General features: G+C 47.5%; 2 protein-coding genes across 3 annotated transcripts in view; both read left to right on the forward strand.

The window, feature by feature from the left end:
• The first annotated feature begins 10,737 nt into the window (after positions 1 to 10,737).
• asf1bb (anti-silencing function 1Bb histone chaperone) lies at positions 10,738 to 18,467 on the forward strand. Its single transcript, XM_028822705.2, has 4 exons — positions 10,738 to 11,278; positions 13,168 to 13,283; positions 16,944 to 17,120; positions 17,852 to 18,467. Exons 1-4 carry the CDS (start codon positions 11,170 to 11,172, stop codon positions 18,041 to 18,043), a joined length of 594 nt encoding a protein of 197 aa, XP_028678538.1. The 5' UTR covers positions 10,738 to 11,169; the 3' UTR covers positions 18,044 to 18,467.
• A 2,074-nt stretch (positions 18,468 to 20,541) lies between these two features.
• The window catches only part of LOC114667398 (cAMP-dependent protein kinase catalytic subunit alpha), a 38,209-nt gene continuing 31,184 nt past the window's right edge, over positions 20,542 to 27,566 (forward strand). The window contains exon 1 of one of the 2 annotated variants that reach the window (XM_051920551.1): positions 20,542 to 20,724. In XM_051920551.1, the coding sequence (XP_051776511.1) occupies positions 20,616 to 20,724 (109 nt within the window). In that variant the 5' untranslated portion in view covers positions 20,542 to 20,615. Of the gene's footprint in view, positions 20,725 to 26,180; positions 26,644 to 27,566 lie in introns of those variants that run through there. The other variant, XM_028822686.2, reaches the window with a different exon arrangement.

The raw sequence follows: 27,566 nt of genomic DNA on the forward strand, positions 1-27,566 counted from the left end.
TTGGCTCTGGCACAACACAAACATGGTGGCTGTTTGCGCTCCTTCTGTGTCTCTGACCTTTGCTCTGTTGACCCTCACTGAGCTTATCTCACTTTCTGTAAAACCCCATTTGCTGTCTCCCTTTTCCTCCTCGGGCTGCCTTTGCTGACCACTTAGGGTCCGCACTCACAACTTTATGGCTCCTTTCAGCTACAATGTGGGTTGTGCATCGTCTTGGGGGTTTTCGGAGTCAGAAGATTCAATGATGGCGTTAGTGTGTTGATCCTCCTGATATTTTAGGAGTTCAATCTCCAAGGAGGGCTGTCAGGGCTCAGCACTCGGACCCCTTTACTGTTCTCACTTTCCAGGCCTCCACTGGGGTCTCTCATTAGATGTTCATCTTCACTCGTACGCAGATGACACCCAGTTCTACCTTTTCCTTTACACCAAGTGAAGTTTTAATTAGTTGTGTTTGTTAGTGAATTAAAGGAGTGGATGGATGAGAACGACTTGTCTTTAAACACCGAGATGTGAATTATTGGAGGGAGTGACGCTGATCACAATATCTTGTTATCGTTTAACTCAGCTGTAATCCCCATTAATTTTACTGATTCAGCCTGCAATCTCAGCGTTCTCTTTAACTCTAGCAGGTCATTTAAAGCGCACATCTCAACGTTGTCCAAATCAGGTTTCTTCCATCTTAAAAATGTTGAGAAATTAAGGCGTTTTCTAAATAAACAGGATTCTGAGAAATGAATCCCTGCATTTATTTCTAGTAGGATTGACTGCTGCAGTGTGGTGTTCACTGAATGTTTAAATTGTTCTTTATTCAGCCTCCAGTTAATCCAAAATGCTGCTGCAGGTCTTATTACAAGAACAAGAAAATACAAACACATCACCCCAGTCCTCACGTCCCTACACCTGCGCCCGGTTAAGTTTAGGGCAGATTGTGGTGTTATGGGTGCACAGCTCTCCCAGCAAAGGCCAGTTCATTTTTAAATAAATAACCACTGCGCTCGCGGCTTAACGAGGGGGCGTGGTGGCTGTAGCGAGCCGCAGGGCGATCTGCAGTGTCAGTGCGCAGGTCAGAGGCTGCCCACATCCCTGATTGTTCCTGGGGCTAATGTGCTGCAGCTGCCATGTCCTCTCTGCATATATAGAGAAGCCCGAGACGGTTAGGAGAGAGAGAAATGGTGGAAGAGAAACGGAAGGATCGACAGAAAATGTTGACAATGGAGGTTAAATGACGGGAAAAGGCAGTCTAGGTGGGAGGATCTGGCCACCTATAGTAGAGACAGAACGAGCTGTGGCCCCGCTAAGGAGCGTTTGGGTCGTCCCACTGAAGGCAAGTGAGTGGGGTGAGCAGGAGAGGTGTCCTCCCATTTGATCTGAGGAGCGACTACGGGTGTGCGAAAGATCATGGAAGGATAGCCAACCTCGCCGCTCTGGCAGTGATGTCCATTTGGAGGCCAAGATGGAGGTTGACTGAAGGAGCTCGTGGCTGTTGGGAGAGAACAATGGGTGCGCCAGGGAGAGAGTGATGGAGGTAAGCCAGAGAATAACAAGGGAGTGAGAGACTGTATTTTTAACCTCTGATTTTAAAGGCTTTATTTATGGATGGTTTTAACCCCACTGGACGTTTGTTTTATGGATTGCTTATTTATTTATTGAACTTTGCCTGCACTTGATTTGGACACTGTTTTGACTGTTTTAAATAAAAGCACTTTGCACCTTTATTTTATTACATCATCCCCTTGCTCATTGTTATTGCCTCAATGTCTAGCTCATCGGTGACATTACCGACGGTGTTGGGTTCAAGGGCTCCCTAACAGAGGGGAGCGTGGAGCCAAACCCGCATCATCACACAGGTTTCAAAAGCCTCCTTTTAACATCTAAAGCATTAAAAGGCCGAGGTCCTGCTTACTTATCTAAACTTGTCACGACTTACAAACCTGAGCACACATTAAGATCTCAAGATGGCGGTCTGCTTAGGAGTCCAAGGATTAATAAAATAACAATGAGCGGTCGAGCTTTTAGTTACAGGGGGCACCTAAACTGTGGAGTGGTCTGCCTGCTACTATAAGAGATGCCCCTTCTGTCTCTCACGACTTCAGTTTAGCACACCCTGACTAGAGCTGCTGATTAACTGTCATTAGCACTAAAGCAGAAGTCACATGACAGTTGTAACTTGCTACTAACCCTCACCTTTTCGGTTTCTCTTCTCGGTACTCAAACCTGCCAAGTTGTTCTGCCTGCCTAAGGTAAAGTCATCTCTGATGGAGGATCGCAGGAATCGTCGGGTAGAGGAGTCCTTTCATCGGATTGGATGGCCCAGCACGGAGTCAGCTGTGGAATGGCCAATAGGGGGAGGCAGCTTGATGGCTGAGGTCTCCAGGACTCTCTGAACAAATCCAAATCTTATTATGGGATATCATCTACTGTTGAGTTCTGCTCTGTCCTTGTGATATTTGTGTTTTTATACTGTATTGAGGGTGACTTGTGTGTTGTGTTGTATTCTTTTTGACACCCACTGCACCCCTAACCTACCTACAAAGGGCTCTCTCTTTGAACTGCCTTTCCTGAGCTTTCTTCCATTTTTGTTTTTGGGAGTTTTTCTTGTCTTCTTCGAGAGTCAAGGCTGGGGGGCTGTTGAAGCCCATTGTGGCCCTCCTTGTATGATTTTGGGCTCTACAAAAATAAATTGTATTGTATTGTATTTTGTCGGCCATTTTGAATTGTTAATGATCGCATGCCATTCGTGTCGTCAAGGGCGTGGCCTCAGAGGTCGTGACCCGTTGGCGATCGGCGTGATGCGGTTAAGGACTCCGGTGCATTTCCGCCCCCGTTTGGTGGCTCTTTCTAAATCTTTGCTAGCTCCTCTTTCCCAGTGTGACCTCCTGCTTCGTTTTTCTCACCTCGATTTTGTCTCAGGCTCCATGTTCATTGTGTTCTTTTGGTCTCCCAGGTCTGACTCTTCTCTGTCTGATTGCACTTCTCTTGCTGCTCTCAGAAGTCAGTCATTCCCAGTACCGCCAGTCACAAACTCAACTCGGCCTTCCGTTATGCATTTTTTACAGACATTTCCCCCGCCATTAAGGAGAGCCTCGTGGTGTGACAAGGATAACAAAAGAGCAAAGAGCCAAAAGCCAGAAGGACTGAAATAAACTGAAGAAGCTCAGCCAAGTCAAAGGAAAAGGTCAGCAGCTGAGCCTTACAACTGAGAGGCCACACGGGATCATTCACCAGACGCGTTTAAAGGATTTTCTCACAAACTTAGATGTCAGCTCATGTGTGCCACCTCACTTTATGGGCACCCAATGATGACGTCACACTGTGACAAGCACAACAACCATGTGACTGTAATGCCGCACCATCAACCAGCTCTGAGAAAAATTCAATGCTGAAGGACACAAATGTCCCACCTACCGAGATGAGGGGGCAGTTAGGATTTGATTTGGAGTCAGAAGATGAAACAAACCAAAGTCAAGACCAAGAAGCCAATAAAACCAAATACCAAACTGAGCCAGAAATGCAGGCAAGAAAAGAAAGCAAAAGGATTGAAAGTGCAAAGTCTAAAGCACTGAAACACACCTGAAAACGTCTGGAGTGAAAACCGCAGTCTCGGATAACCAGAAATGATACCACTGAGCCAAGAAGATCACGACTCACAGCCTCTGCTCCTCCAGTGAAATCAAAGTAATCAGCACAGACCTCAGCGTGAACATTTGCAGTGCATCTATAATAATAAAAGGCAAAGCCCTCACTGACTGACTGAGTGACTCACTGACTGACTGACTCACTCATCACTAATTCTCCAACTTCCCGTGTAGGTAGAAGGCTGAAATTTGGCAGGCTCATTCCTTACAGCTTACTTACAAAAGTTAGGCAGGTTTCATTTCGAAATTCAAAGCGTAATGGTCATAACTGGAACATATTTTTTGTCCATACACTGTAATGGAGGAGGCGGAGTCACGTATCGCGTCATCACGCCTCCTACGTAATCACGTGAACTAAAAACAAGGAAGAGATTTACAGCACGAGTCACACGCGGGAACGAAGGTAAATGATGTTAATTTTTGACTGTCTTTTAATACTGTGTAAGCATACATATTAACACATGTGCAATTAAACGTGTGCATTTACGGGGTGATTTCTCAGGCTTAAAAGCTCACCTTTTATCAAACGCGGGAAGAAAGGTAACTGACGTTTTTCAGTGTCTTTTAGTACTGTGTAACCATACATATTAACACATGTGCAATTAAACGTGTGCATTTACGGGGTGATTTCTCAGGCTTAAAAGCTCGCCTTTTACTAAAAAGGTAAATGCAAAACTATTTTCAATCAGTTTATTGAAACGCTCCCATTAAGGATTGCAATAACATATTCGCGAGATAAAAGAACGAAGTAGGGGGAAATGGAGGAAGAGCCGCAAACAGCGAACAGCAAAAAATTAATTAAACAATTGAGAACGGAGCGACTTAAGCATACAAGCATGTTCATAAGGGAAACAAAGCACGGTGTAAAACGTAAGTTTAAATTAAGTTTATAGAAACGCTCCCGCTGCGGATTGCAATAACATATTCGCGAGATAAAAGTTTAATGAGAAGACGCGAGGTATAAACGAACCACACGCCGTGGCGCAACATTAGGGGCAACAGTTTCAACCATTCTATGATCTGCTTCTCGCAACTGAAAGACGGCACATGGCGGATGTTAGCCGACTTGCTGACCGCAACATTAGGGGCTTCAACTCTGGCGCTGACGCCACATCTCAGTGCCAACACTTTCCAGACTCTACTTAAAAGACACGCCCTCCTCACTGGACAGTTAAAAACACCAATCAAACTAACGATCACATCAAGTATTACCCAATCAAAAGTAGGAAAGGAGGCATCTTCATAAAATGCGTGTGGGATGATTTGCATGAGACGCTGCTTTAAAAAAAAAATGATAAAAAAAATACAGGATAAATCCCGTCCAGTATTGATTCAAAACGGGACGCGCAATTTCATTCTCAAACGCGGCACGATTCCGTATTTTAAAGGACGGGTGGCAACCCTACAGTGCCAGGTAACCACCCATACAATCAGATTGTGATTCAGACTAGGAATGGAATGAATGTAATTACCCCGATCTACATACAAGGCGAAAGTCTTGCAACATTCAAAGATGATGGTTTGGGATAAGTACACCATACAACATAAAAGAGCTTATGAAGCCTTGAACCGAAAAAAGCAACATCTCAGAGATCGTAAAAAAAAAAATAAGAGGTAATGTCGTTTTACTCGCTGTAGATTTTATTCAAACATTACCAGTTATTCCACGAGGGAGACCAGCAGATGAACTCAACGCGTGTTTAAAATCCATGCTTCTCCCACGCTCGGTTATATGTCGCGTGTTCTCGGGTAGGTACACCAAAAAATGTATACATTTAAGCATGTAATGGACAAACAAAAAATGAGGTATACCCGAAGGCACTGCAGTAGTACTTAATGTAACTTTACTTCTTAAATGTTAATGTTTTACTGTTTAATAATTTATACGCTTCTTATATGTTGTTCAAATTCTTTTATCAAAATACCAGTGACAGCGCAATGCACGATAACATGGAGTGAATACACCATACGCATCTGCCCACGGCCGCCCTGCTGTGCGCAGATAGGAGTTGATTCTACAATAAAATAAAATAAAGATAAAAAGAGTAATACAATCATCACCCATAAAGCGGATAGTAGACGTGACGTACTATATGTGTACCACATTTCAAGTCAATAGGTGAAACGGTTTGCGAGGTACAGGTGATTTAAAATCCTGGACAGACACACAAATTGCCACGGTAGCAAATTACAGAAGATTTTACTGTTTAATAATTTATATTTATATGAAATGTGCTTCTTATATATTACGTCATATTCTCATATGATAATGATGTTAATATTTATATTGATTTCTATGTTATTGAAACTGCATGTATGTGTGTATATGTATGTATATATATATATATATATATATATATATATATATATATATACTAGCAAAATACCCGCGCTTCGCAGCGGAGAAGTAGTGTGTTAAAGAGGTTATGAAAAAAAAAGGAAACATTTTAAAAATAACGTAACATGATTGTCAATGTAATTATGTTGTCATTGTTATAAGTGTTGCTGTCTTTTATATATATATATATATATATATTATATATATAATATACACACACACATAAACATTTATATACATATACATATATATATACATATCTACATATACACATATCTACATATATATACACACATACATAAACACACACATAAGACTTATTGACTGAAACGGGCTTTCACGAAAACAGTTAGGGCTTTGCTACAGGATACACCCTCCACAAGTTAACCAAGTAAAAATAAAATATATATTTCTGTTTTATTTAAACCTTTTAAGTTCATATGCATAGCCCCATTTGGCTGTTTAATTTTTTTTTTCTTTCTTCAGTAATATTTAATCTCCTTAAAGAAAAAGAACATATCCATTTTACTTTTTTTGTATCTCTTTAGTAATATTTTAGTGTAAAAGAATAACCAGTATTTAAACCTTTTATGTTACTTTATACATTTATTTTACACAATGTTGAAAAATTAATGAGAAAGCTACATATTTTGGCAGCTGCTGCTTTCATTTTCAATGAAATGAAAAAAGCTTTCCAAGAGAAAACGTCAATAAAGAAGAAACAGTTTGCACTATCTAAAAAGGAGAAACACTCATTTATAAAAGTTTGCTGCAGATGACTTAACTGAAAATAAATGAATAGTTCCTATGTGTATAATACATATTTATCTATTTGACTTATGCCTTTATTCCACCAACTTACAACATCTGAGGTACAATTTGTTACATTACTTTTGTTTTTTGCAGCACAGGCAGGTGAAGTGACTTCCTCAGGGTCACACAGTGGTGTCAGTAACACGATTTGAACTGACAAGCTCCGGGTTTGCTGAAATATTACTGAAGAAAGAAAAAAAACGAAAATGGGCAAATAGGGCTATGCATACAGATGTCCATCCGTCCATTATCCAACCTGCTATATCCTAAATACAGGAGCCAATAAGTACATATGTATATATATACTATATATATATATATATATATATATGTGAATGTATGTATGTATATATCTATGTCTATATATATATATATGTAGATATGTAAATTTGTATATGTATATATATGTTTATGTGGATGTGTATACTGTATACGTATGTATATGTAGATATGTGTATATGTAGATATGTATATATATATGTTTATGTATATATATGTTTATGTGTGTGTGTGTGCATATTATATATATAAAAGACAGCAACACTCATAACAATGACAACACAATTACATTGACAATCATGTTACGTTATTTTTAAAATGTTTCCTTTTTTTTTCATAACCTCTTTAACACATTACTTCTCCGCTGCGAAGCGCGGGTATTTTGCTAGTGTATATATATATGTATATGTGGATGTGTATATGTATATATATGTATATATGTTTATGTATATATATGGTTACATAACCTCTTTAACACACTACTTCTCCGCTGCGAAGCGCGGGTATTTTGCTAGTGTAGTAATAAAAGGCAGTTCACATTCCAACAGATGGCGCATCACAAGCATTTGTACTAATAAAATGCATTGCTACAAATGTTTGTGATACGCCATCTGTTGGAATGACATACAGTGGGGCAAAAAATTATTTAGTCAGCCACCAATTGTGCAAGTTCTCCCACTTCAAAAGATGAGAGAGGCCTGTAATTTTCATCATAGGTATACTTCAACTATGAGAGACAAAATGAGAACAAAAAAAAATCCAGAGAATCACATTGTCTGATTTTTAAAGAATTTATTTGCAAATTATGGTGGAAAATAAGTATTTGGTCACCTACAAACAAGCAAGATGTCTGGCTCTCACAGACCTGTAACTTCTTCTGTAAGAGGCTCCTCTGTCCTCCACTCGTTACCTGTATTAATGGCACCTGTTTGAACTCGTTATCAATATAAAAGACACCTGTCCATAACCTCAAACAGTCCCACTCCAAACTCCACTATGGCCAAGACCAAAGAGCAGTCAAAGGAAACCAGAAACAAAATTGTAGACCTGCACCAGGCTGGGAAGACTGAATCTGCAATAGGTAAGCAGCTTAGTGTGAAGAAATCAACTGTGGGAGCAATTATTAGAAAATGGAAGACATACAAGACCACTGATAATCTCCCTCGATCTGGGGCTCCATGCAAGATCTCACCCCGTGGGGTCAAAATGATCACAAGAACGGTGAGCAAAAATCCCAGAACCACACGGGGGGACCTAGTGAATGACCTGCTGAGAGCTGGGACCAAAGTAACAAAGGCTACCACCAGTGACACACCACGCCACCAGGGACTCAAATCCTACAGTGACAGACGTGTGTAGGCCCGTCTGAAGTTTGCTAGAGAGCATTTGGATGACCCAGAAGAGGATTGGGAGAATGTCATATGGTCAGATGAAACCAAAGTAGAACTTTTTGGTAAAAACTCTACTCGTCGTGTTTGGAGGAGAAAGAATGCTGAGTTGCATCCAAAGAACACCATACCTACTGTAAAGCATGGGGGTGGACACATCATGCTTTGGGGCTGTTTTTCTGCAAAGGGACCACGACGACTGATCCGTGTAAAGGAAAGAATGAATGGGGCCATGTATCGTCAGATTTTGAGTGAAAACCTCCTTCCATCAGCAAGGGCATTGAAGATGAAACGTGGCTGGGTCTTCCAGCATGACAATGATCCCAAACACACCGCTCAGGTAATGAAGGAGTGGCTTCGTAAGAAGCACTTCAAGGTCCTGGAGTGGCCTAGCCAGTCTCCACATCTCAACCCCATAGAAAATCTTTGGAGGGAGTTGAAAGTCCGTGTTGCCCAGCGACAGCCCCAAAACATCACTGCTCTAGAGGAGATCTGCATGGAGGAATGGGCCAAAATACCAGCAACAGTGTGTGAAAACCTTGTGAAGACTTACAGAAAACGTGTGACCTCTGTCATTGCCAACAAAGGGTATATAACAAAGTATTGAGATGAACTTTTGTTATTGACCAAATACTTTTTCTCCACCATAATTTGCAAATAAATTCTTCAAAAATCAGACAATGTGATTTTCTGGATTTTTTTTTTCTCATTTTGTCTCTCATAGTTGAGGTCTACCTATGATGAAAATTACAGGCCTCTCTCCTCTTTTTAGGTGGGAGAACTTGCACAATTGGTGGCTGACTAAATATTTTTTGCCCCACTGTATGAAATCCATTGGCCTCAGACGTCGTGACCTGTTATGTACCATTTGGTATGGGACTTGTAAAAGCAACGTTCAAATATATAAGAATGTTCAAGTTATGAGATATGAGAATGGAATTCCTGATGTGAATCTCTTGTTACATTTGAGGTCTAAACCTTAATTATTGAAAGACTTATAAACTTTTCTCAGTCTGAACCCTATCTCGCATTGCTGCACCCACCACATGACAAACCACCTCAAGGTCCCAGATTAGGACCCGAGTGCAGCCATGCGACGGGTGACACCTCAGCGCCACACCAGTTCAGGTGGAATGGAGCAGTGGGAGTTTTTTATGGTGGCTGGAGTGCCAATTCTGCCACCAAACCCCAGGTTTTCCCTGCAGGTTAGAGGGCCTACATGCAGGGCTGGATGCTGATTAATGTCATACCCAGGACGGAGAAATTGCAGGTTAAGGGCCTTGCTCAAGGGCCCAAAGAGCAGAGTCACTTCTGGCGTTCATGGGATTTGAACTGGCAACCTTCCGATTGCCAGTGCAGATCCCTACCTCAGAGGCAGAGTGTCAATCTGGAGTGGTGGCTCTGAGGCTAAGGATCTGCGCTGGTATCCTGAAGGTTGCCGGTTCGAATCCCCGTCAGTGCCAAAACAGATCCTACTCTGCTGGGCCCTTGAGCAAAGCCCTTAACCTGTAATTGCTCCAGGGGGCGCTGTACAATGGCTGACCCTGCGCTCTGACCCCATGGGGTATGCGAAAAAAAAAACAAAAAACTAACAAACACTGTTGTAAGTCACTCTGGATAAGAGCGTCTGCTAAATAATGTAAATATAAGAAATATTATTAGTAAAAAAAAATGACTGAGAATTGCATAAATAATCTTTAACTGCAATATAAAACCGGTCTATAAATTCTTGATTAGCGTATAAAACACGTTCTTTACTAAAAGGGCTGCACACAAAGCTTATTCGTTTATTATAACGTTCTTGTATGAAACTTTCCGCTGAAGGCTGCCTTTCCATACATCTCAATCAGGCATACCACTAACTGATGAATAGATTATCCTGGGACTTCCATCGAGAAGAAATACGCCTGCTTTGTTATTTGTTTAGGAAATGAATAAATAATCTATCATAGGTAGATCCGCATGCTTCGATATCTACATGAAGGATTTTAACCTTTGCCCGTTCCTGAAGAGCGCAGTGGCCACGGATCTCCTACGGGAAGACACAAAAATGTAGTTTTACTTCGTCTAATCTCACTTCCGGACCTGCGCACTACATCTTATGTGACGGGTATTGTAGTTCCGGCCTTTGAGGCTGCGCAATAGTCCTCTCCCGCCTGCTCAGCGCTCTTAGCACGGTTATTGGCTTTTCATCGGCAGCTTAATGCACGTTCGGCCAATCCGCTAGACGCTGTGTTATTGCCCCCACCCCCCAGTTGCGCTCGCAGGCGCAGTTTCTCTTTTTGTCCGCCTCAGCCAATCGGCGTGACTTGCTGCCTGCGTATCTGGCGGGTTCGTGGAGGCGCTTCTGAACCAGCTGGCGGGAGAGCCTTTACAACGAGCAGGGCGGCTAACGGGCGCAGGGTGCCTCCACAGAAACGCTCGAGTTTAAAGGGACACGATCCGCAGGAGAAAGTCCGCAGAGTGATTACAGGCAGATTGTGGATGAAAGGAAAATCGCCTAACGGGTTTTATTTAAATAAAGGAGCTCGGCTATACGCGGTCCTTGGAAAGTGCTGCTGGATTCAAGGCGAGTGCGGGCCTGAAAGTCTGACGCCGTGTGTTGTGCCGCTGCCTGTCCAACAAAAGGAGAGAGACGACGGAGTCTTGAAGTAGAGGTAACAGCTCAAGTTATTCCTGGCCTGTGGCGTCAACTGGAGTGTGAGCGGGTGGAGAAATGGCGAAGGTTCAAGTGCTGAATGTGGCGGTCCTGGACAACCCGAGTCCCTTTGGCAACCCTTTCCAGTTCGAGATCACATTTGAGTGTATGGAGGACTTGCCCGAAGGTGAGAGTTTGGTAACTTACTCATTCTCTTCAGTAGTGGGTCGAGATAGACAAAAAATTGGGAAATAAGGGTTGGGACTGCAATAAGTGAAAGAGGGCGGGCGGACGAGCGAGGCTTTCTGCCGTTCTCGGGTTGTTTGGCGCTTTCGGTGAAGTCGGATATTTGCTAACAACTATTCTTGAGAAAACAAGTCCGTTTTTACTGTTATTGTAAGTAGGTAGCTTCCGTCAGACTGAAGTGTCGACTTAACCGCGTGGATTGGTTGTGCCGGCCTAGCTTGGGGTCGGCGTACGTTTCTTTTATTGTATGTACCATCTAGTGTACTGTGGTTGTATTATTTGTACAGTATTTGTGTAGTAAATATACTTAACTGTTTGTATTTAACTTAATAAATTCCTGGCTACTGGTGCTTGAATTTCCCACGTGATCGATAAAGTGACAATCTTCAAGCTGAGCTAAACGACGAAGAAGTTTGCTGAGGCTGTCTTATTTGCAACTTCACAATTAAAAGTAATCAAAAATGAAATGCGCTTGTGTTTAAAGCATGTGACATTTACCAGACTTCTACTAACGAATTTGTTTTAACGGACTTGCCCACTGGCTGTTTATCGATGCGCTTTTCAATAATTGACTAAATGTGTTTTTTTATTTATGCCAAGAAAACGTGCTTGGTGGAAAAGGTTCAAATTTTGGCGCCGGCGGGCACTTAAAGAGTGTCGAGAGGGAATATTAGTTGGTGGTTTTATCTGTGCGTCGATTGGCTGGCGGGATATATTGGCACCGCCCACTTAAGGGAGTCTACGGTTCTTATTGGCTCGAATCTTCTGAAGAAGAAAAAACATGACAGGCAGGGGTGCAGCGCAGGCCTTTTTCTGAGCAGGTTTTTATGTTTGCGTTTAATTTTTTTTTTTTAATAGGATTATCCACTTTAGTCTCTTCTGTGTTCGGAATAGGAGAAGGGATGCGTAGTTTGTCGTGCCGGGTCTTCGGCTTCTTCAACGTTCTTCTCTTTAGAGGAGTCTGTGACACGGTGAGCTGTCAAGTCCGTCATCAAAACCGGCAATGTGACAAGGGACAGTTTCACTCGTGCGCGCTTTTGTGGTGCGAGGGGAAGCCGAAGGGAGAAGGCTAAAGCTCCAATTGTCCCTGGTGCTGAAAGTGTGAGGGATCGCCCCCATACCACATAGGCTGGGAAATTCAATGGGTGCGCGTATTCTGGGGTCGGTTTTTAAAATTTCATTTTCCTTTACACTTACTCGTTTTAATATTTTTTTATGTAGTAATTATAGTCAAAGCACTTTACGAAGGGGGGGGGGGCGCTATTTCAACCCCCACCATGTGGATGGTACGAAGTCAGCAATTCTTGTGCCAGTACACTCCCCATTAGCTATTAGGGGTGAAGATATGATAGAGAGTTAAGGGGCAGGGGGTGATTAGGGGGTCAGGATGGACGGGGCCGTGATGGGCAGTTTAGACAGGACATCTCAGTGCACCGTACTCTCTTTGAAGGATGCTTGGGGATCTTTTGTGACCACAGAGAGATGCCTCAGTTTTAGGTCTCTCTTGACCCGTCATCGCACTTGGCATTGGGATTCATACCCAGACCACAGGGGTAGTGCCCATGCTGGCAGTACCGGCACCTGCGCCAGCAGCAACCCAAGCTTTTCCTAGATGGTCTCGTGTCTGTGTGCTGGCAGAGCCCAATAATGTCACCCTCAGGTGGATTACTTATTCTAGAGTGCAGGTTGTGTAGCTGCTGGCTGGATTTGCTGTCTTTTTTTTTTTTTTTGTGATTTTATTTTGGAAATGTTTGTCAAATGTAACCAACTACTCCGTCGCTTTCTGTGAACATTTTTCTTCACTGATTGCACATCATGTTTTATTTGCAGATCTTGAGTGGAAAATCATATACGTTGGCTCAGCTGAAAGTGAGGAGTATGACCAGACACTGGATTCTGTGCTGGTGGGTCCTGTCCCGGCTGGAAGGCACATGTTTGTGTTTCAGGTTGGTAATTCTTGCCCATCAAAATCTAACTGGGCTTCACAATTCATAAACTGCATTTTATTCTTCTTGTCTGATCTTCCTATCCAGATAGCCCGCACATAATACCACATTTTTCTACAATTTTAGTCAGCATAAGTTTTTCTCAGCCTCCATGCTGGGGGGTCGATCGATTAATCAAGATGTTGTAGTTAATTGGGTGTGTAGCTCTGTGTGCGCAGTGTAAACGCACCTACTGTCGTCATTTTGGCTGGTGCTTTTATCCAAGGCAGCACACCTCCTTTGACATACAGTTGTCTGTTTACATTCCTGTTGGTTTTCCAGGTCACTAGAATGGCCAGGTGAAGTGACCTGCTGGTGGCCATGCAGTGTCAGAAGGCGGATTTGAACGCACAAAGCCTAAACTGTAGACTGGAGGTTTTGGAGCGTGCGCTGATACAACCACAATGAAGCCTAAACGTGCACACACTTGAAATGCTGGTGGTTCTTGGCTTAGGATGCACCTTCTTAGTGTTTATATGAACTCGACTCAATAAAACTGAACTTGATTATGGATCACACCTATCCGGGCATGTTTTAAAGAGTCACATTTGTTTAATTCGCCTTGGCACTGATAGGAGACTTTCATACTGGGTGGAGGTCTCTTATTTAGTGCATCTGCTGGGCTTTTCCCAATGTTCCCAATTTCAATGCTTTCACCAAAACAGTTTAAAATTTGTGCTGGTACGTTTCAATGTTCAGATTTTTGTTGGCTTATCAGTTCCTGTGGCCTCTTCAGGTCCCAGAAGTTAGTGGGCTCAGCAGTTAGCACTTGCAGCTTCTTCAGAGCCCTAAGTTCATATCCCAGCCTGGCCACAACTCTGTAGAGCCTGCATTTTCCTTCTTTGTTTGCAGGGGTTTCTAGTCTACATGGGCTTCCCCACACATCCCGGAGACGTGAAATATGCACTTTAGTGTGCCCTGCATTGAGGTGGTAGTTTATCTGAATTTATCGACTCTACGCCACTTAATATGCACTCAGAGGTGCTTCTCCTTAATCTGAACAAGATACGTGACTTGTGAAACGGTTGTCACCTTCCAGGACACATGAAAAGAGGGCGCAGCGTACTGACACTAAGTCCTGCTCCTGTGATCTGAGAGAGGTCTTCATGGATTGCCGTGGGTGTGCTGGGAACTGAATGGTCGGTCACTCGTACAATTTGAGAGGTGGACGGGTGTGCATTTACAGTCCTATGAAAAAGTTTGGGAACCCCTCTTCATTCCTTGGATTTTTGTTTCTCATTGGCTGAGCTTCCTTTTAATATCTGACATGCCTTATGGAGACAGTAGGATATCAGCAGTGACGTTGAGTTTATTGGATTAACAGAAGATAGATAGAGTGAAAGGCACTATATAATAGATAGATAGATACTTTATTAATCCCAAGGGGAAATTCACAGACTCCAGCAGCAGCATACTAATAATAGCAATATTAAATTAAAGAGTGATAACAATGCAGGTATAACAGACAATAACTTTATATAATGTTAACGTTTACCCCCCTGGGTGGAATTGAAGAGTCGCATAGTGTGGGGGAGGAACGATTTGAAGCCTTACATTATTATTCGATTTAAAATCACCTCAGTGTTGGAGCGCCACAGCCGATGCAAATACAGTCATATGAAAAAGTTTGGGACCCCCTCTCGGCCTCATAATGGACTCTCCTTTCAACATATAAGATAACGGTGGTCTGTCTGTCATCTCCTAGGAGTACTGCGGTGTTTTCTGAACAAAGATTTTTAGTGACGCAGTATTTAGTTGTATGAAATGAAATCAAATGTGAAAAACTGGCTGTGCACAAATGTGGGTCCCCTTGTCATTGTGCTGATTTGAATGCCTGTCACTGCTCAATGCTGATTGGTAGATGAGCTCGTTAGGCCTTGAACTTCATAGACCGGTGTGTCCAATCAGGAGATATAAAGGGATTTAAGGTGGTCAATCGCAACTCTCCTCTGAAGAGTGACAGCATGGGATCCTCAAAGCAACTCTCCAAAGATCTGAAAACAAAGATTGTTGAGTCTCCTGGTTTAGGGGAAGGCTACAAAAAGCCATCTCAGAGGTTTAAACTGTCAGTTTCTGTATCTGTAAGGAATGGAATCAGGAGATGGAGGCCACAGGCACAGTGCTGTTAAACCCAGCAGGTCTGACAGGCCAAGAAAAATCCAGGAGTGGCATATGAACAGGCAGGATTGTGAGAATGGTGACAGACAACCCACAGATCACCGCCACAGACCTGCAAGAACATCTGGCTGCAGATGGTGTATCTGTACAACGTTCTACAATTCAAACATCTGTATGGCAGGGTGATGAGAAAGAAGCCCTTTCTGCACTCACACCACAAACAGAGTCGCTTGTTGTATGCCAATGCTCATTTAGACAACTCAGATTTATTTTGGAACAAAGTGCTTTGGACTGATGAGACACAAATGGAAATATTTGGTCAGAACAAAAAGCACTTTGCATGGCAGAAGAACAACACCGCATTCCAAGAAAAACACCTGCTACCTACTGTCACATTTGGTGGAGGTCCCATCATGCTGTGGGGCTGTGTGGCCAGTTCAGGGACTGGGGGTCTTGTTCAAGTTTCAGGGTCAGATGAATTCAACTCAATATCAACAAATTCTTCAGGATAATGTTCAAGCATCAGTCACAAAGTTGAAGTTACGCAGGGGTTGGATATTCCAACAAGACGATGACCCAAAACACAGTTGGAAATCTACAAAGGCATTCATGCACAGGGAGAAGTAGAATGTTCTGGAATGGCCGTCACAGTCCACTGACTTGAATATCATCGAAAATCTATGGGATGATTTGAAGCAGGCTGTCCATCAAATTGAACTGAACTGGAGAGATTTGGTATGAAGAATGGTCAACAATACCTTCATCCAGAATCAGACACTCCTCAAAGGCTACAGGAGGACAGCGTCTAGAGGACAAGAGGAGCTTCAGCTAAGTATTGATGTCATATCTCTGTTGGGGGGCCCACATTTATACACCTGTCTAATTTTGTTATGATGCATATTTCATATTTTCTGTTAATCCCATAAACTTAATGTCACTGCTGAAATCCTACTGTGTCCATAAGGCGTGTCAGATATTAAAAGGAAGTTCAGCCAATGAGAAACACATGTCCAAAGAATGAAGAGGGGGTCCCAAACTTTTTCTTCTGACTGTACAAGCTTTCCACCTTGCTAATTACACGCCGAGTGCGTAGAAAGGCACCGACTTGTTTAAAGAGAGCGCAGCTGATTTGCGTTGAGGTGGGCCTGCGATTTGTTTGTAGTTAACAGTAAAGTGGCGGCCCGAGGCCTCCTTCAAACGCTGGCGGTGAGAGTGACATTCCAGCAGACCTGCCGATGTCCTCCCTCGCCTGCTCCACTGGACGAAGCTGACGACCAGATGTGTGCGTCTAGTGGCTGTCCGCAGGGGAGATGATGATGATGATGGTGGGCTTCGAGAGGCAAACCTTCACCATCGGTGGTCATGTCGTAGAGGTAGTGGAGGATGTGAGATTACTGGGCCCTCGGGACACAGCCGAGCAGATGTGTCCGCCGTGTCTTTCTGAAATTGCTAAAGGAGTTCCGAGCGACTCTGAAAGTGTTTTATGAATGTCTTTGTTTTCAGGCCGACGCTCCAAACACTTGTCTTATCCCAGAGAGCGATGCCGTGGGAGTCACCGTTGTGCTGATCACCTGCACTTACCGTGGACAGGAGTTCATCCGGGTGGGGTACTACGTGAATAACGAGTACACGGACCCTGAGCTCCGAGAGAACCCTCCACTGAAGCCGGACTACACGCAGGTACGTGAGTGGAACTGCTGGTGAGGGAAGGCCTTCTGTTCACCGTTTGTGACCCCTGATCTGCGTGTCGAGTGTTTGGCAGCAGACCACCGCCTCTGAAAAGTTGGGGTCCTGTGGGGTCCTACCTTATTGTGGAGCTCCTCCTAATCAGGAATCCACTTGTGATCTCCTGACTGTGCGAGTGAAGGTGTGAATGTCTCGGGACGTTGCCTCTGTGCCACTGCTCAGATCTTTAGGCCAGTCGTGCCCATTGAGGGGCACTTCCAACAATCGCAGCGCCTTTAGTCTGCAGGGTATTAACGGATGGCAGCAAGTGCTGTGTTTGGGGGGCTGGAGAGTGGGACGTGGATGAGTGTGCACAGCCAGCAGTGAAGTGTGGTGGGAGCTCCCTGAAGGTTTGGAGTAAATGGTGAAATCCTCCTCTGGCCCAACTTCACATAACGCCTGGCCAAGGCCACCAAGAGAGCTGAGCTGTGCCACCCCCACCACCGAGTCCCGAGGCTGTCTGGGCGTGAGTGGAACAGAAGGCTGGCAGTGCGGGCCGTGGACCTGACGACTGATTCGGTTTGAATGACACAGGGTGGCGACGCCAGGCCTCGGCCTGCTTTAGTTCTGCTGCTTTTTGTGGTGCACTTGTTGATGTTCACTTGACAGAATTTCGGACACGTTGTGTCCTTCCTCTCCGATGATGGGCTGCCCGTCTCTCATTGTGCTTTCTTTTGTGTTTTCAGCTCCAGAGGAACATCTTGGCTTCTAACCCTCGTGTCACCAGGTTTCACATCAACTGGGAAGGCAACATGGACAGGATGGAAGATGTGGAAAATGTCGACCCTGCCCCCCATGCCATGCTGCCTCCAAACTGCGCCCCTTCCAAGAGCGCTGGCCTGAGCATCCTGCCCGAGAACTCGATGGACTGCATGTAGGCGAGCCCCCCAAACACCCCCCCGGCCTGTCCTGGCACTGCCTTAACATCGACCCCGCTGAACGTTTGTCCAGGGCCTGGCAGCACTTTGGCTGTGCCCAACTCGCTGCTCACCTCCTCTCAAGTGGCCTGAACCCTCGGAGGTGACCGTATTCTGGAGTGCCTGTCACTTTGGGGGGTCCGAGGTGTCATTTTTCTTGTTTTCAAACCTCCTCATCAGTGAATTGTGTTGTCAAAAACCCCAGACGTCTGAGCACTTGGATTAGAAAGTGGCCTTTAGGACGCGGTGCTGGCACTTATGCCAAGGAATTCCCAAAGTCTTGTCCCTTATGGGTGGGTGGGTACACTTGAAGATTTTGTAACATAAACTAATGTGTACATAGGATTTATTCTTTTGTTTTGTTTTGAATAAACGGCTGAAGTTGCTTGTTTGACTTTTTCAGTCTCGGGGTGGCACAGCTTGGTCGATGTCACAAATGGGACCCTTTAGTTCTCTTCACACCTGGTCTTCGCTTGCTTTTAGTGCCACCACGTTATTTGGATGGCGATGTGAGGTCTCGTCTTTCACGTGCCCCCTTTATGGTGAGTTGACGATGGCAGCCTGCTGAAATGTCCTCCTGTAAAACATTCACCCGTTTCAGGGCAGGGTGGTCCTTCAAGAAGAGTTGAAAGTGAAGATGAGGTGCCTGCTAACTGAGCCGAGGGTCCTAACCCCTTTTTTGGGGTAATTTCACCTTTCTTTTTTTTGTTTGTTTTTCCATTACTGTCTCATCTGCTACTATTGGGGGGGGGGGGGGGGTCACTTCAGTTATCTTCCTAACGAGAGGGGGTCCGTCATGTGCGGCGAAGTGTTGCCAGCATTAAAATGGCAAATCCTGAGATGGCGCACCAGTTAGCCTCATTCCTGCTCCCCTACCCATAAGGCCGCTGGTGTCCTGCACGTCATTCTGTGATGTCACTTTTTTTGGGGGGCTCCCTGACATCTTTACTTCTGCTCTCTACATGTGTTTGTGCTGTTGTGCCAACATGGCAGTTATCTGATCCAAAGTTGGCACAGTTATAAGGTACCTGAACTAGTACCGCACTAGCACTGAGGTGAGGCCCTGCAGTACAAGGGGAGGTGGAAGAAGACCCACCCAGACCAGCCGCAGCTCATCAGGGTGGGCTCGGGGGTCAAGTGGCACCTCGCTGTCCAATCTGCTCACCCAGGATACCATTAAGTGCCAGACCTTTCATTCCATTTTAAAAAAAAAACAAAATCTCATCAGGGACCTCGTAGCCCCCCACGTCCAGCCGGGCACTCACACGAGCCCCCTGAAGGTAGACCACCACGTCGGGATGTCTGAACGAAGGTTCGCAGTTTAAAGAAACTGCAGGAAGTTTGGCGCGCCCTCCGAGTCATCTTGGACTGTGCCAGCAGCGGGCGAGCGTTTGGAGAATTGCAGGCTCCGCTTATCCTAACGACGTTGGTAATCCAGGGGGGCATCAGGACGGGACGTGTGGAGGAGGAGGAGGAATGGCCGACGACAGCAGACACCACACCGTCGAGGACCCTCAAATTCGGGGGGACCCCCACTGATGTCCTACCACCCGGCTGAGTGGGCAGGTGGCGCATTCTCTTTCCACGTGTACTTCACTATAAGCAGCGCCAAGCAGCGAAGGACCACCGGTGCTGATCGACTGTGTCTGGCACTATACGAGTGACGTCTCTGGTAGCGGGTCCCCCCGCTCGTCTGCCTCTCTTCTTGTCCCTAACAGTCCGTATTGATGGTGCGGGCGGCCATTTTGTTTGACTCCCCGCCATCCTCCGTTGGGTATGCCCGCTCACGGGTTGGCCCACCGTCACTGGCTCACTCGTGACACACGTCTGCTTGGCTCCAGCACTCGGGGACAGTCCTGTCACCACAAACACAGAATGCACACTGCAGCTGACCACTCGACTCTTTAGGGATGGTGGGACCCCCCCCACTCAGCTTGTACCTGTCCATTTTGGGACCCGGCCGCCCTCTAGTGGTGCATTGCAGCAGAGCCCACGGTCTGTGGGGTCTCCTTGGTGTGCTGAGGCCTGGTGCTTAAGGAGGAGCCCACAGTGTCCCTTACCCTGAAAGGCGCTATATTATAAAAAAGGTGGAGGTGAGGGGACACTTTGACAACATTCTCAGGGTTGAGGGGGAGTGACGGGAGGACGCAGTGTGAGAAGTGGGGTGAAAGGCGCTATATCACGTGTTTTGTTTTTTTTCTTCTAACGTGAGGGCCATCTGACAGACATGTGACATTGGTGCTCCCTGTGCTCGTCCCTCCGCCTCCCTCCTTATCCTCATCCCTGTTGACAGGATGGCACGGTCTCCAAGCAAGTCGTGTGACCAACAAGGAAGCCACCCGAGTGGGTGTGTGTGTGTGGGGGGGGGCCGTCCCATCCCAGTAAATCCTCACCTGTCATCTCCTCCTTCCTTCCTGATGCGCCCGTCAGAATTTTTCCTGGATGCTCGTTGTTTTCTCCCCGGCCGGACAAAGGTCGTAGCCTCAGCGGCGGGTAGTGTCTGGTTTCAGCGCCGCGCCTCCGTCACTCTGCTATGTGCTCTCCGACGGCGGGCCACACTGAGCACGGACCTCCGACAGCAACGCCAATGCGACTGCCATCCGCCAAGGCCGAGGAGCAGGTGGCCGTCAAGCTCATGAAAGGTAAGGCGCACCTGGGGGGCACTTGGGGGGCTTCGCCTCACTCGGCCTCCTTGTTTCCAGGCCACGTCGGAGATAATTACAGAGCCGACACGTTCACGGGGCTGAGTTGCCAACAACACCTGCGGAGTGTTGCCTGACGACATGGTGTGGATACTGGGGGGGCAGAATAGAGTGGGGTACTGAGTGGCAACCAGAGGCGGGCACAAAGCAGTACATCAGGGGCTAAATTAGGGCAAGGGCACTAGAGTGGCATACAGACAGGAGAGGGGGGGAGAGTGGAGGTACATTGAAGGGGGGCCGAAATGAAGCAAAGCAGGGTGTTGAGCATGAGGTTAGAGTGGGTGACACAGGGACAAAGCGAGCGTGACAGAGTGTGACACATAGGGTAGCACACGGCCTTGGGAGATCCTGAGGGGCCCCAAGAAGGCCACAACAGAGCTAAGAGGGCAAATGGTGACAGGCAAGGGGCACACTACCACAGGGTGATATAAACGGGTACAGCAATGAAGGACATATGGGCATCAAAGGGCAAACTTGAGCAGGGTACACAGCAGACAAAGTAGGGCACTAGGGTGGCATACAGATGGGTGAATAGGAGGGGCATGGGGCATAATGGAGCAGAGGAGTGTGCCGAGTGGCACAGCAGGTACAGTGGGTGACACGGGACAAACAGAGCAGGACACATTGTGACATATAGGGGACAAAAAGAGAGCAGCAGGTGATCTCAGGAGACACAAAGAGAGCGAAGTGGGACAAAATGTGGCACGGGGGACCAAGAGAGAATGGGGCACAAAGTCAACAGAACATTAGAGTGAGACCCCAGGGGCATTTGGGCGTCCCATTCGGATAGTGCATCGCCGTGCGGGTGACAGCCGTGTGTTTTGCGCCCATTATCGCCCGGGGCTCCGACAGCGCCGCCTTTCATCATATCACTGAGGTGACGGAGGTGACCAAGGTGACGGTGTTTGGGATCGCAGATCAGATCAGCAGGTGACAACACAAGCCCCGCGTGCGCGCGCCTATCGAGGTGCCGCGACTGAGTGACACCCCCTCGTGCACGCCCAGCCAGCGGGCGTTGGTGACAAAGGGGCACGAAGAATGTGGTCCGATTGAAAAGTTTACGTTTTTCTGGAAATGCAGGATTTGATCAGAAAAAAAAGAAAATGAAAAAGAGCTTTAGGAGCAGGTGAAAGCCACCGAAAGAAACGCTGACAGGCGCTATATAGACGCCACATGCACACGAGGGTCCCCGTCCGCTGTAGACTGCGGGGTGACTCGCCGGGAACCTTCAGCCGAAGCGAAGCGTCAGCGGGGAATTGCTGCCATCTTGTGGACATCTGCGGTTATTACAGGCGACTTTCCCGAACGCCATTCATTCATTCAATGGACCTAACGCAGCAGAGAGCCCACCTTGGCATCACGAGACGGCAGACCGTGGTACGAAGCGACCCACACCGGACCAAGTTAGACTCAGCAGGTCCACAAAGCAGACGTGAATGGGGCTGGGGAGCAAATGGTGGCATCCAAAAGATGGACTTGAAGAGAACACGCAAACTCGACTCTGACTGGCAAGGCAGCCACAGTAACCACCCACCGCACTGCGCCACCTCTGGACAAGTCACATGGCGAGGTCATCAAGCTGGACTGTATATAGTGCGTCACATGCTAAGAACTCCTGAAGTGGAGTAACTGATGGCAGGACAGTCAGCTAATGGCATTGGAGGTTTGCGTGGGCACATCATGGTGGCCCGCCATCACAACTGTGTAATGCATACATTCAGACCCCCATGTGCAAGGCTCCCCCTGAAGGTGAACACTTTAAATGCAGCGTGGTGGGTTTGAATGACAGACTGTCCCCAAGCATGTCGATAACTCCATGTGACTCTGTGCACGTCACTCAGTCTCAGTGTGACAGGCGCTATAAAGATATTTGGTTCCTGGTTCTCCACCTAAATGAGGTCGTGTGGAAAGCTGACCTGAGCTCACAAAACCCGTATCAGGTGATCACGCAGCCCACCGTGAGTGTGGTGGCCATGGACCCCGATGTGTCGCAGACAGGGTCTGGCCTGGCTTGGCTGGTGACATCTGGGAAATATAGCGCCTTACACTGACCTTTGGTCTACTCCTTTATTCAGATAACTCAGACCACCTGAGGATTTGTGTCCTTAAGTCCCAATCACCTCCTTGGCCATCGGCCTTCATCTCCTTCTAAAGTGCTTTGCACTAGCGCTCACTATGAAAGGCGCTATATGGAACAGAGTGATCAGCTAATCCAGTTCATCTTCTTTCTCTTCAGACATTCAGGGAACCAAAAACTAAAAGCAGCTCACCACATGAACAGGGCAGAGAGGTGAGGGTGCCATTGTGACCCAGCGAGCTCACCTGCTCCTGGTTGGATGCCGGGCATAACTGGCACAACTAAATGAGCCCCTGCCCTCTGCAGCAACAGGCCTTGTGCATTAGCAGCATTGGGGGCAATGCAGACACACAAGCTGGCACATGGGCAGAGTTGGGCACTGCCAAGCTTAGCCCCACTGCAACTGACCCTTCATGACGGGCACACGGTGTTGGGGTGACTTGAGGTCCTGATGACTTGTTACAGGAGTCTTATTTTGGGGGTGCCTTTTGGGTGACCAGAGGAATGCCCACCCCAATCCCTGAGCTGGCCACGCCCCGTGCCTCCCCGATTGTGACAGGCATACGTCCCCTCGGGCGCTGCATTCACAGGGTGGTGCCACGCCTCCTGCTGACCTTTATTTGAGTTGCACTGGTATGTCTTTGGAATGCCACCTAACGCGTTGGCGTGGGTGCGCTCACAGCACGTGACTGGTCGGCCATTCAAGTACGCCTCAGAAACACTAAACGAGGTGGGCTTGGCGCTGTGAGAATGGAACCAGCAGAACTGCAAAAGGGGGCACCTAAAAGATACACACAAAAGAGAGCAGAACACCTGGCCATCCCCGCCAAATCCAAACCTCATATAGCGCCTTCCCTTCTGAGCACCTTCCCAACTTTGTGGTGTCCCCGTCACCTGCTCAGTCCATCACTAAGGCAGCAAAGAAGTGCTGCATTGTAAGGTGGGCACCACTCCAGCTCATCACTGTTGACCAGTGCCCCTTATGTCTTACATCTTAAAGATCTCTGAGGGGCTCGTCCTGGACTATATGTGTCCTTTTGTGAAAGACCACCCGGACCACTGCAGTTTTCCAAAGAATGGAGTGGAGGGTGCCATTTGGTGCCTGCCCCACAAAGCTGGTCACATCATGAGGATCAGGCCTTGTGATTTCCTCAGTGCCTTCAGTACCAGCCAGCCATCCTTGTTAAGGGGTCAGCTCAGAGATATGGAGCTGGATGGGCCTGTGGTGTCCTGGATGATGGACCACCTGTCCAGCAGGGCTCAGTGTGTGAGGAACACTGGAACAGCACGAGGAACAGGCCTGTCACCTTTTCTAGTCACTCGGTACAACTCTGACTAGAAACAGGACAGAAGCTCTCAGGTGATCCTTCACTCATGGGGTTTATTGAAACTGTGCAGAGGGGCCGAGGAGAACTTGGAGAACCAACTGTCTGCGGCCGACCATCAGCAGAACAAGGGACAGTGACAATGTCAGGCTAAATCCTACAACCTGTCAGACATACACCTGGCTCAGACTGTAGGGGGCGCCAGTGGGACCACACCTGGAGGTCCTGTGTGCCATTCTGGTCACCACTCTACTTGAAGGCGTGCAGAGGAGAGCAGCCAGGTGCATTATGGGACTGAAGGACATGTCCTGCTGTGACAGACCCAGAGAATTAAAGCGGTTTATTCTGAGCAGAAGGGTCTGCGGGGGGGACCTCATTCAGCTCTTCTCAGTCCTCCAAGGCACCGATGAAGGACGTCTAGCAGAACTCTTTCAGCTTAATAATAATAATACATTTTATTTATATAGCGCCTTTCCCATGCTCAAGGCACTTTAACGGTGAATGTACTCAAGAACACCGGTGGGAATTAAGAGGAACCAGCTGAGGTGGGCATACAGGTCACTGCATTGGCTGCCTGTAGCAACAGCAGTTCAGTTCCATGATGCTGGCCTACAGAGTAGTCAATGGGTCACCACCATGTGGAGGCCCCCTGCTTCTTCTTGGCCACTCGGCGTCTGGTGATGCCACCTCTGCGTGGTATCAGTTCTCAGTCCAGACTCTATTCATGCATAGCTCCTGGCTGGTGGAACAAGCTGCCCACCTCCATCCAAAGTGCTGACTCCCTTAATGTGTTCAAGAAGCGTTTGAAGACCCCTCTGTGGGGTGGATTTCTGCCCGTTAGGTTTTGTTATCTTGGACTTGTAACTCGCTTGTGTTTTTGGTCTGCACTCATCACTTGAGATGGTCGATATTGTCCCCTTGTCCTGTCACACATGTTCCCAGATAGTCCCCCGGTCTGATGTTGCTTGATGAACTTGACCTAATTTGTAAGTCGCTTTGGATAAAAGAGTCCACTAAGTAATTTAATTGAACTGGTAATGAAATGAGCGCTGGCAGGTGCTGAGGCCCACCCAGTCTCACAGATTGAACCCGCAGCCTCCACGCATTCTTCATAATGACTGCAACTGATCAAAATCGTCACTTTATGGGGCAGCTGGTTGAACAATTAAGGGTGGTGCTGAGGTTTCTGCTTAGAGACCCCCACCCATCTCCATGAAATGTCTTTTAACAGATCTCCTTCCTGGCCTGGGGGCTCTTGCTACGAAAGCCTGGCCAGTTTTGCTCAAGTCAAAGCACGAGGCCGGTTGGACCAGTCAAGTGTCATAACAGCCGCCACCCTGGACACCAGAATTGTCCTCGTCACCCAAGGCCTCGACTGGTAGCCTGGATGACGCGCACGCAGTGAGTTGTCCTTCTACACGCAAGCCCTTGCACTTTCTCGCCGCGTATTCCTTCGTCTGTTTCTTTCCGTTCGCTCGTTCGCTCGTCTCTCTCCCCGTTTTAATATTCCGCGGCCGTCCGGTCACCGCGCGCCTTAAATTCTGACCAACATTCTAAAAATAGCAGTTCCCTGCTGACGTCACGCAGCCAATCAGGGATTAGCCAGCCGGGAGCGGGTTATCGGGGCCATGTCGTCTTCGTCGTTTTTTTTTTTTTGTTGTTTTTTTTTCTACCCGACAGCAAATCAAATATTTTCCCATGACAGGGTTGCTAGGTTAGTCTCTTTTAACCGACCAATCAAATTCCGGCGATGCCAAAAGGAGGCGGGAGAAGATGGGAGAAAAATAATTGGTGACGTTATCCGTAGAGTGAGAGGGCGGGCCCAATTTCTGTTGATAGAGCCTTGCAATCCAATCGCGTCGCGCCGACTGCAGGCTTTCCAGACGAGTGTCCAGTCAGTGGCGGTGAGTGGCCATCTATTATGTTTGAAACCGCCAATGAGCGTCGCCTTGAGGCGGGCGGTCTGTAGGGCTGGAGTTCCGTCAGCCTTAAACCTTCGGATTAGGGGGGGGCCTGTTGATCGGTTAGTTCTGATCGCGATCGGGTTCGGCAGAGCGGGTCGGAAACAGGTTTGGTTACGGAAGGGGGTGTGGCCGCTTCGGGGGGACGCAGGCGAGTAGGCAGCCTGCGCGGGGAACCGTCCAAGAGCCTCAATTACGGGGGGGCGGGGGGGGAGACAGCCTGGGGGCCTCAGCAGCGGGGGGAATTGGAAAAGGGACAGGCGGCCCGTAGCGGAAGCGAACCGAACCGGACGACACAACAAGGTGCAAGGGGAGAGCCGAGCTTCTCCATCCCGGACCGGTGGATTACTGCGAGAAGGAAAAAAGTGAAGGCGACACGAACCCGGAGCCGGTGAGGAGGAGGAGGAGGAGGAGCGCGGGGAGAGGGAGCATCCGAGCCGGACTCGAAACATGGGCAACGCGCCCACCGCCAAGAAGGGCAGCGAGATGGAGAGCGGTGAGTGAGCGGCCTTTACACACGGGGCGCCTGGCTTGGGGAGCGGGGAAGGAGGGAAGGGAAGAAGGAAGGGAGGGAGGGCGTACGTGCGGGCGCGGCCTGAGCCGGCGAGCGGGGTGTGCGGCCTAGAGAGGGCCTGGGAGTGTGCAGAGTCGAGCGGCTCTTGGGCGCATCCTGGTGCGGCGTCTCTTATCACTCGAGGGCGGCCTTACCCCCGCTTTATTTTTAGGAGTTTAATTGCACGTCGCGTTAGGCGCTCTATTTTTAATGTCTAAACCACCACCACCCCCCCCCCCTTTTTTTTTTTTTTGGCACGCCTTTGTCACCTTTGAGTTTCGGGGGGTTTCAGTGCGCCGTGACAGACGCGACCCTCCACATCTGCGGCCTGTGTGGAGATGTGTCCCCGAGTGGGCACCTGGAAAGGCGCTTTATTGGCCCAGCTTTGGAGATGTCACGTGATGGCCGGACGGCCTCATTTGTGTGCTTGTGGCTCTGCTGCTCTTCGGCTCTGAATGTTCCCGGGATTACTAAAGTTTGTCTCGTCTGAAGTAGGAGCCACCTTGGGAACCTCTATCAGTGGGCGCTGCGTATATAGCGCCTTTCATTTCCCTCTTTTGGCCTTTGCTGCTGGGGGGTCTCGCCGGGTCCTCAGTGCTTGTGGCTGCAGGTTCAACTCTGAAGTCCAAAGCCTCCCTGGCCCCCGCACGTTGGGTTTCTCTTGGCCACTTCAGTGTCACCATGCGGGTTGGCTTCTGGCCGGACTGTTAGCAGAGGTTGTTGATTTACTGTTGGGGGCCGTCCAGCTCAGTTGGTAAGAAGATGAGAGACCGCCTTTTAATTGATTTATTTTGTAAATAAAGAGCCACACCGGCGTATCAGTCAGTCGTGTGCCACTCGGCAGGGTCCGACTAAGGTGAAAGGTC

The sequence above is a fragment of the Erpetoichthys calabaricus genome, chromosome 17, assembly GCF_900747795.2.
Source record: "Erpetoichthys calabaricus chromosome 17, fErpCal1.3, whole genome shotgun sequence".
Lineage (NCBI taxonomy): Eukaryota > Metazoa > Chordata > Cladistia > Polypteriformes > Polypteridae > Erpetoichthys > Erpetoichthys calabaricus.

Excerpts from the sequence above, each read along its gene's own strand:
- asf1bb (XM_028822705.2), top strand. The coding sequence starts at position 11,170 with ATGGCGAAGGTTCAAGTGCTGAATGTGGCGGTCCTGGACAACCCGAGT. Across the intron at positions 11,279-13,167 it reads TATGGAGGACTTGCCCGAAG|ATCTTGAGTGGAAAATCATA; the intron begins GTGAGAGTTTGG and ends TTTTATTTGCAG. Across the intron at positions 13,284-16,943 it reads GGCACATGTTTGTGTTTCAG|GCCGACGCTCCAAACACTTG; the intron begins GTTGGTAATTCT and ends CTTTGTTTTCAG.